At 35.2% G+C, this 9,869-nt stretch overlaps 1 protein-coding gene across 1 annotated transcript; it reads right to left on the bottom strand.

Moving 5' to 3' along the window:
* Positions 1-2,579: 2,579 nt before the first annotated feature.
* On the bottom strand, positions 2,580-4,774 carry LOC111282251 (zinc finger protein CONSTANS-LIKE 14-like). The gene is made up of 4 exons (XM_022870260.2): positions 3,812-4,774; positions 3,538-3,735; positions 2,855-3,120; positions 2,580-2,756 (listed from the first exon to the last, which is right to left on the bottom strand). Exons 1-4 carry the CDS (start codon positions 4,595-4,597, stop codon positions 2,654-2,656), a joined length of 1,353 nt encoding a protein of 450 aa, XP_022725995.2. The 5' UTR covers positions 4,598-4,774; the 3' UTR covers positions 2,580-2,653.
* Positions 4,775-9,869: the final 5,095 nt, after the last annotated feature.

Below are 9,869 nucleotides of genomic sequence, written 5' to 3' on the forward strand. Positions count from 1 at the left end.
ATCTCTATTAGATTGGGGTTCGAGGTTTGTTTGTTTGGATTTTTGGGTCATAGCATATGCTAAGTTATGGTTGGGGTTGGTGGACTGGGGTGGCGTGCTTCTCTTTTTTGAAGGCCGATAAAGTTTCCACCTCTTCATAGCTCAATTGTTTAACAATGGCTCATTGGCCAAGGGTAATTAGGCTAGGCACTTTTAAAGCTTATGGTGGGGTTGTGGTTTGTAACATCTGCTTGAGAGCTTGTATCTGTTTGGTCAAAGCTTAAAATTTTTTCATGGTCGGTTTTGCCTACAGTTGGATAGGTCGAACAAAATGTTGGCCGTGATAGGTTTGTATTCTAGCCATGACGATCGTCTCTTCTTCCTCTAAGGTTCTCTTCCTTGGTGGCATTACTTTGTGCTTGACTAATGAATGGAAAAAGGCCTTCTACCTGACGCGCCAAATGTTTTGTCAAGCTTTAACCTCAGGATGTTCCTGGAAAAGTAGAAGAGAAGGGCAGTAAGAGGCAAAGGCAGGGTGTGTTCCCTGCATTTGCACTTTAACATGCAAGTCATACAGAATGAGGTCAGGAAAAAAAGTAAGAAAGAGGAAATAAGTCTAGAATCAACTTACTTTAGTGGTGCCAGGACCTTCATATTTATAGGTGAGCAATACGGGATTATTAAGGGACAATAAGGATAATGTCGAGCTGATGTAGTATCGGGTATGTCAGACCGACCTAACATGTTAGGTTGGTACAATGACAAAAATACCCCTAGTTGTCTACTGAATACTTTTAAGAGGGAAAAAAAATTACTATGCTCTTTTGACTACTAAATGTCCCTAACAATATTGTATGATAAGTTCATTGTCCTTACGTAGGCATTGTATTAAAGTGATGATAAAATGAATCTCACACCAATTACATTAAGAACATCTTAGGTATATAAATATAATAAAAATCTTTATTTATTATCAATTGATTTTTATTAGATGTTTATTTAAAATTTAATAATCAATTTTAACTTATATAATTTTTTGTGTAAATTGAAAGGAAAAATTATATTATGCACTCGTAAATCATGTAAAAATTCACTTTATAGCCAGGATTTTCTTGCTTTGAATGAATTAAATGCTTTTATACAAAAAAAAAAAAGGCAAAAAAGCTTAATTACCATTAATATCTATGTATACTCGTCTACATCATAATTAGAAATTTGCTCACTTGTTACTGTAGTAGAAAATATTTTATTAAATAAATAATTCTTTAAAATTTTGAATATTATTTTTTATGCTTTAAAATATATTTATATCAATCTAATCGAATTTTATTAATAATCATAGTTTTCATTTTAAAAGACAATATATCAAGCACGTAATATTAAAAAATCAAATAATAACTGCTGGAGTACATAAAATGAAAACCCTATCCAAGATAATTCATGCAGCAACTCTTGAATATATAATTACAATTATTTAAATTCTATTAACATTTACTTTTTAGCGTAAAAATTATTTGTGCTTATTTTACAACTTTATAAATTTGTCACAATAAATATTGATAAATTATCAAAAATATTAATAATGAAAATTTTTAAATTTTACAAATAGAGTTGCGAAAATGACAAATACCCCTTATAATATATTTGAAAAATATAAAAATTAATTAAAAGTAAAAATAAGACATTTATCATTCCTAAATATTTATTATTTATTTTACCTTTCATAACTCCCTTAAAAACCTTTTTTTTTTTTTTTCTCTCTCTCAAATTGTAAGACAAAAATATCGTAGAATAAAATAAAATTATAAAATGTCAAAAATGTCTTCTTACCTTTTTCCTCCACGGTTCCTTAAGTTTCTTTTTTATCTCTTGCGTAAGTATAACAACCGAATTTAAATGGACACTAATTAATAATTAAGAAGTTGAACGCATGTAAAATACACAAAACTATTTTATGGAGGGTAACATTGTCTCATCCAAGAACAGCAATGGGATAGTTTTCGACAATGGACGAGAATTTGTCAAAACCGCCGGTCCATTGCGTTTACCAAATTTAATTGCAGAAATAGCCTTTGATGCCCCATTTTCGATGAATCAAACCTAACCAAACTTTTAAGATGGAAAATTATGAAGCCTACCATATTCGCAGAGCAATCCGGTTTTAAGATTATTGCTCTAGACCTGAAGCATTAAACAAAAATTTTGAAGCTTCACTTAAGCTTGAGAAAGTATATGGTACAAGTTTATCTAGCTAAGCTTGTACTGCCTATTGTTTAAATCAGCTCTATTACTTAATACTGAAACACTTAACCAGTAATGGACCTAAAAAAAAAGCCCTTTTTTTTGTGGTGGTGGTGGGGGGGAGATATAAACCAAGTCATGACCCTGAGTTCCAGGCCGAATATCAAAGTCTCAGGCCCATAATCTGCTTCAGGCAACTTCACTGCAGCCAGCCCTCAAAGCGCTTCAAGAAGACAAAGCCACAGGCCCAAACATCCTCCACCTGCCTCTGCCCTACCATAATTCAAAACACCCCTGTTTGCGTTGTTAAGAGGAGATGATAAAATTTTGAATTTGATGGAACCAGTATAATCAGAAAATGCGAGAAATATGGAATGCTATTACAAATAAGAAATATATACAACAAACGAGGCAGATCACTCTAAGTACAGCTTTAATCATCAGCAGCTTCAGTAGCCTTCACAAATCGTCCTTTCACTCGCTTCCTAGTATCAGCTCTTGCCTTCCTCGATTCATAGCGTATGTGTTTATCATATCTATTCATGGGGTGCGACAAATTTTAATAATCAAATCATTTTGATAAACCCGTTATTAGATGATAACAAGGAAACCTGCACTAAGGAAAAAAAGATACCTTCGTGTTTTCTTCTTCTCTTTGTACCGTTGCATGGCATTACCTCTGTTCTGCGCCAGCAACTCGAGATCAGCCTTGCTAGGTGCTGCTAGCCTTGTTTGGTCACACCTCACAAGGAAAGATTGTTCCATTAAGTGAACATTGTTAGAACTGCTAGTGCCCTTGAGTTTGCCAAAAGCTGAAACTGATGATGGCTTTGCTGTTGGTAGGTTGTTGCTCTCAGATGTGGCTGGTCCCAGACTAGCTGCAGGATTACTAGAATTGTTCTGCATTTTCAAGCCCCACAAAAAAGTCTTTTATTTGTTGGCAAAACAAAGCTACCCATAATGCATCTACTGGAGGAGATTGCTAAGTCATATGCGCAACAATTTGCAATCAAATTTCTAATTGTTCTGACCTAATCCTACATATATCAAACAGAGAGAACATGGAACAAATAAACCATCTAAATAACCAATCAAACAGTAAAGTCAATAAAGGTTATTGGTTGAGTTTATGCTGACTTCCTTGTCTCAAATTCAAAGAAAGATCAAAGAAACACTGCGGCTGTGCTATAGATAGATAATACACTTTTCCTCACTAAATGAACAAACAAAAAGCATACTAAAACAATTAAGAAATTTTCTAAAACGGCAGAGATATTAACAAGAAAAGTGAAAACAGTGAAATGGTGAGGAACATACATTGATTGAAGCCATATCGTCTTGTGAAGGAGGGTAGCTGATGCTGTACTTATCTCCGACCAATTTGGCATTAGTCAAAGGCTCACTGAAATTGTTAATCATGAAACCAGCATCACTTCCAACGTATCCAACGTCTTCCAATTGGGCTTGGCTACACTCTTCCTCACCCCTCAACCGCCCTAGCTTAAAATCCCATATCTGTAGCAAATTCTAAACTATTTTAAAACTCTACTGTTACTAAGATTTCTCATAAAATCAAATCAAATCAAAGTACCTGAGGAGTCTGACCATTTGGATTACCATTCCACAACGCATCTCCTCCATCCATAATGCGATCTATCTCTTGCGTTTGCATCCTAAGCAAACAACTAAACGTCGTTTGCGTTTGCTGTTGCTGCTGCGGCTGTATAACTTCTTGTGTACCCAAAAAGCTGCCGTTTGCTTCCACATTTGGCACCAGATTCTCCCCACCTCCACCGCCCACGAAATCTCTCTTCATCAACTCTACAAGCTGCTTGAAAATAACCTGCTTGCACTTCCCACCCCCGTGATTCTGCTTCTTCAACATCTCTCCGCCGCTAAAACTCTCGTACGGTACCATCATCTCTTGCAAGTTCGTTTTGTACACCCACGATTGCACAGACGGCGCCACCAACTCTTCGTAACACCTGTTCCAGCTCCGATCCGACGGTTTCTTCTCGTCGAGATCGAATCCCCAAGCTGAAGCCAGCTCCAAGGCCGACGGACAACCAGAAAACCCTTCCACAGGGGTACGATCGTGTGCGGCCGACGCAGAGCAACTAGCATGCCCGTCCCAATCACACTCTTGACAAAGCACCAAATTATCGGTTGCGCACCGAACCGAAACCGGTTCAGTGCTACAATTATCGCAGATTTGAGAGCGGAGGTGCTTACGGGAAAGTAAGTTCGCAGAGTGCACGCGCTGATCGCAGAATAAACAGAGTTTGGCGGAGTCAGCTCGGCAGTAGAGAACCGCCATTTGCTCATTGCAGAAATCGCACGGCACCGTTTCCCTACTCTCCGGTTTTGGACTAACCATAGTTTCAGGAATTTTGTTAGCAACTTTTTTAGGGTAGATATTTGGTTATCAATTTGAAAATGAAAACCCTCCCGGTGAGGTTGAGCGCGCAGAGCTAAGGATTTAGGGTAGGCGAGGGGAAGGGATGACAAGCAGTGAGCGATACAAACGGGACTTTTTTCAGCTTTTTGATGATTAATTATTTTCTATTTTTGGAGGGTAATGGCTTAATGTAATGGGCACATCACAAGTACGGTCAAGTTGGCAATAATCAACGTTTAACTAATTTGGGTAATTTTGATTTCATTTATCTAAAATTTAATTAATTAATTACATTATTTTATCTTTTTTTATTCATTGAATCAATAATTAACCTGATTTAATTGGCTTAATTCGAATTAACATAATAATAAACTGTATTTAAATTAAATTATATGTTAAAATTTTATATTTCATATTTGAAATAAATTAAAAAAAATCATTTAATTAAATATTCAAATGCTAAAATGTTAAACTAAAAAATTCTAACAATTTATAAATGAAACGATTTATTTTACATATTTTAATTTTATTTTTGATTTTTTATATTTTAATTAACATTTTGATCAATTCAATTTGATAATTTAATGATTTAAATGAAAATTAAAATATTTTTAAAATTATTTTTAATAATCAATTAAAATTAATTTAATAATTAATAAAAATAATTCAATTGATTAATTTAATTAAAATAAAAATATGAACATCCTCCAAGTTGATTTAAGTTTTGCACAGAGAGAGAGAGAGAGAGAGAGAGAGAGAGAGAGAGAGAGAGAGAGAGAGAGAGAGAGAGAGAGAGAGAGGTAGCTATGATAAAATAAATAAAAATTGCAAAATTTGTTGTAAGCACAACGAAGCAGTAGTAATTCTACGAAGAACTTTTGTCAAGGTTTTTGGATGTAAAGTTTATGGAACAAGTTCTGAAAAGGGGAAGTGACAGGATCGACGGTCCATCAGAAATATTTAGTAGTTGGTGTTGTAATCACAAATAATTAGTGCGAATGAAATATCTGTATATAAAATTAAAAATTAAAAATTAAATTAAAATACTTTATAGACCTCAATATTTAATGATGCAAAATCTACTATTACAAGCCATTGTTATGTGGAAGACAAATTATATGTACATTTAATAAAAAAATACAATTAATGAGATTTTAGTTTAATAGTAAGGAAAAAATTTTAAAATTTTTAAGTCTTAAGTTCAAATTTAATTGTGTATGAACTTAATTAATTAAATTATAATTTATTTTTAGTAATTATTTAGTGATGTATTAATAATTAATTATATAGTTTATATATAAATATAATATTTGATTATAATTTTAAAAAATAAAAAATATGTATGATTAATTGAGAATAAATATAAATTGGTAAATATTCAATATCTTATATTTATTGATGAATATTTGAAGTTTTTTTTTTTTTTTTTGCCAGTAAAGATAAACTTTCATTCATGATTGAAATATGCATCAACTGTTATAATGGTTTGGACACAAGCAGGACATTCCTCTATCCAGTAGGTAGCCTCTGTAGATTCTAACCCAGCTCTAAGCGATGAGCTGTTTCGTTAGCTTCTCTCTTGATATGATTAATGGAAACTGATTTAAAGCACTGCATCTTTGTCCTAGCTTCCTCGATAAGTGTTCCAACAATAGAGAAGTCAGGTTCTGCTCCTCTTAGTTTTGACATCACAGTAATGCTATCTCCATCTAAGGCCACCTCTGCAAACCCCATCTCTCTTGCAAAATGCACAGCCTTCACTATCGCTATAGCTTCGATTGTTAAGAGATCGTTATCCTCGGCCAGTTAGCAGTGTTAAAAAAAAAGGTCCAGTTTCGTATAAATGATTTTGGATCAAGTAAAGATCATAAGCTTTAATTTTTTATTTTACATAGAATCTTAGTTACTTAATAAAAAAAAAGTAGAGTTGTTTTAGATATATGTCGAAAATCAAACAGAAAAAAAAAAGCTAAAAAAAGCAGAGAGAGAAAAATAAGAAGGAAAAATTAGTTAAACGGAAGTCGATCCGTGGTCCGATTGAGTTAGAACCTTATCAAGAGGTTTATGATTCAGAGTTCTACATTCTGAACGGTGAAGATCGGGTTTGAAGCTCTCTAGAAACAAATCTAGAGTGTATTTGTTGAGTCACTTATTTGGTGAGATTTCTCCAATTGTTTCTCTAGTTATTGATTAGCTCTAGTTTTAGCTAAAAAAGAACTTTGTATAACTATTATTTGATAGTGAAGATTTTTCTGGTGGCCCGTGGTTTTTTCTCTCTACATTGGAGGGTTTTTCACGTAAATCTTGGTGTGCTTTATTTTTCCTGCGTATTTGATTATTGATTGTTGTCTATTGCTTCTGTATTGTTGTGATTATTGCTTCAGGCGCAGCAAATGGTATTAGAGCGATGGTTATTTTGAGACATCGATACAGAAGCAACCCAGGATAGAAGTAAATTCTGTTTGAGATCATGGAAGGTGATACAGGTTCCATGATAAAATTGACAACATCGAATTATTCAATTTGAAAGCCTATGATAGAGGATCATCTATACTGCAAAGATTTGTTTGAGCCAGTATTGGGTGATTCGACTAAACCAGCAGATATGAAAGATGAAAGCTGGAAGAAGCTAGGTAGAAAGACGCTGGCTACAATTAGAAAATGGGTTGATATCAGCGTGTTCCATCATGTAGCGCAGGAGTCAGATGCTCACATTGTTTGAAAAAAATTGGCAGCATTTGTATGAGAGAAAAATATGTATGAATAAAGTTATGCTTGTTAAAAAAATTGTAACTTTACAGTACACGGATGGACGATCTGTTACAGAGCACTTGAGTGATTTTTAAGATATATTTAATCGGATGACTACTATGGAGCTTAAGATGGATGATGAAATGAAGGCATTATTTTTTTTTGGTTCATTACCAAACAGTTCGAATACTCTAGTTATGACTGTTCTTAATTCAGCTCCTGATTATAAGGTGACATTGGAGATGGTAAAGGACAGTATGCTTAATGAAGAAGCAGGGCGAAAATATGTAGACCCTGGGAATCAAGGTCTAGTCACAGAGAACAGGAGTAGAAACATCGACAGAGGTCAGGACTCAAAAGGCCGTGGTAAGTCTAAATATAGATCCAAGTCTAGAGGTAAAGTGAAGTATTTCCATTGTGGTAAGGCGGGTCATATAAAACAAAACTGTAAAATCTTGAAGCAAGAGCGAAAAGATGAGAAAGGTAAGAGTTCAGATGATAGTAATGTTGCAGCAGTGAATTCAGATAGTGATTCAGTTACTTTAATTTGTACACATGGTGATTGCAATCATGTTAGTGATCTCGGCATTGAATGGATAGTTGACACAGGAACGGCATATCATTGTGTTCCTAAGAGAGAGTTATTTATAACTTACAAAGCAGGAGACTTTGGTTGTACCAAGATAGGAAACAAGAGTGTGTCGCAGATTGTTAGAATTGGTGATATTGTTGTACAAACTAGTACAGACTGTATGTTGACTTTGAGGGATGTCAGACACATTCCAAATATGAGAATGAACTTGCTTGCTATTAATGTCCTTGATAAGGAGGGATATGAAAGCTGATAAAAGAATGGACAACGGAAGCTTCTCAAAGGATCTATGGTAGTTGCAAGGGGAAAACTATGCTGCACAATGTATAAGACATGGATGCAATTGAACGGTAACCAGGTAAATACCGTTGAAAATGATGCTTCAGCAAACTTGTGGCATAGGAAGCTGGCACACATGAGTGAAAAAATGTTACAGGTTTTGGCAAGGCAGTCTCTCATTCCCTTGACAAAAGGTATGTCTCTCGATTCATGTGATTATTGTTTGTTTGGTAAGCATCATAGGGTTTCTTTTCGTAAAAGTTCTCAGAGAAAAGAAAATAGATTTGAATTAATTTATTCTGACGTATGTGGTCCCATTGAGGTTGAGTCATTAGGTGGTAGCAGATATTTTGTTACTTTTATTGATGATGCTTCACGTAAGACTTGGGTGTATATGTTGAAATACAGAAGTCAGGTACTGCAGTATTTTCAAAAATTTCATGCCATGGTTGAGAGGATGACAGGGTTACCCTTGAAGTGTATTCGAACTGATAATGGTGGGGAATACACATCTAAAGACTTTGAAGAGTATTGCTCAAAGCATGAGATCAGGCATGAGAAGACAGAACCTAGAACACCGCAGCATAATGGTATAGCTGAAAGAATGAATCACACCATTGTGGAAAAAGTCAGATGTATGTTGAGGATGACAAAATTACCAAAGCCATTCTAGGGTGAAGCAGTCAACACAGCTTGTTATTTACTTAACAGGTCACCATAAGTTCTTTTGGGCTTTGACATTCCAGAAAGAGTGTGGACATGAAAAGATACTTCATACTCTCACTTGAAAGTTTTTAGGTGTAAAGCATTCATGCATGTGCCGAAAGAGCAGAGATCAAAGCTTGAAAGTAAAGCTATACAGTGTGTGTTTGTAGGATATGGTGATGAGGAATTTGGCTACAGGGTATGGGATCCAGTAAAGAGAAAGACAGTCAGAAGCAGAGATGTGGTCTTTCATGAAAAAGAAACCATAACAGACTTTAAGAAAAATGAGAAGACTACACAGGTTACTATTGAGTGTGATGTTTCAACACCGACAGGGATTTCACAGGAAAGAGCCACAGATGGTGAAAATGAGCAAGAAATAGAACTTGGGGATATGAATGAGCCAGCTACAGTTGGTGATGAGCCAGATGCTATTAGTTTTGAGCAGGGGGAGCAATCTTCTCTACCTGAGAGTGTTGAGTAGGGGGAGCTACCTTCGGCATCAAGTGATGTAGAGTCTCGCCCAGGAGATCTACTAGAGAGCGCAGGCCATCTACCAGGTATCCAAGTTCAGATTTTATTTTAGTTACCAGTGAAGGGGAGCTAGAAAGCTTTCAAGATGTGCAGGCTACTCCGGATAGAGAGCACTAGTTAAAAGTAATGAAAGAAGAGATGGAGTCATTGCGAAAGAATGGTACTTATGATCTTGTTAAACTTCTTAGGGAAAAGCTTGAGCTTTGCAGTAACTTAGTCGAAATGAGTTCCCTGGCAAGGTAAGTTCCAAATGAAACTGCTATGGTAATGAATCTCCTCCTAATGGGGCTGGAGGGGGAGATTGTTAGGAAAATGGGGTCCAGTCTCATGTAAGTGATTTTGGACCAAGTAAAGGCCATGGGCCTTGATCTTTTATTTTACATAGAGCCC

The sequence above is a fragment of the Durio zibethinus genome, chromosome 5 (genome assembly GCF_047325235.1).
Source record: "Durio zibethinus cultivar Kanyao isolate XHJ-2024 chromosome 5, ASM4732523v1, whole genome shotgun sequence".
Lineage (NCBI taxonomy): Eukaryota > Viridiplantae > Streptophyta > Magnoliopsida > Malvales > Malvaceae > Durio > Durio zibethinus.

Bases quoted from the DNA above. Each gene is read 5' to 3' on its own strand.
- LOC111282251 (XM_022870260.2), bottom strand. From the start codon at position 4,597: ATGGTTAGTCCAAAACCGGAGAGTAGGGAAACGGTGCCGTGCGATTTC. The intron at 3,121-3,537 runs GTATGTTCCTCA...TTGAAAATGCAG, and splicing joins ACGATATGGCTTCAATCAAT to AACAATTCTAGTAATCCTGC. The intron at 2,757-2,854 runs GTATCTTTTTTT...CCCCATGAATAG, and splicing joins GAGAAGAAGAAAACACGAAG to ATATGATAAACACATACGCT.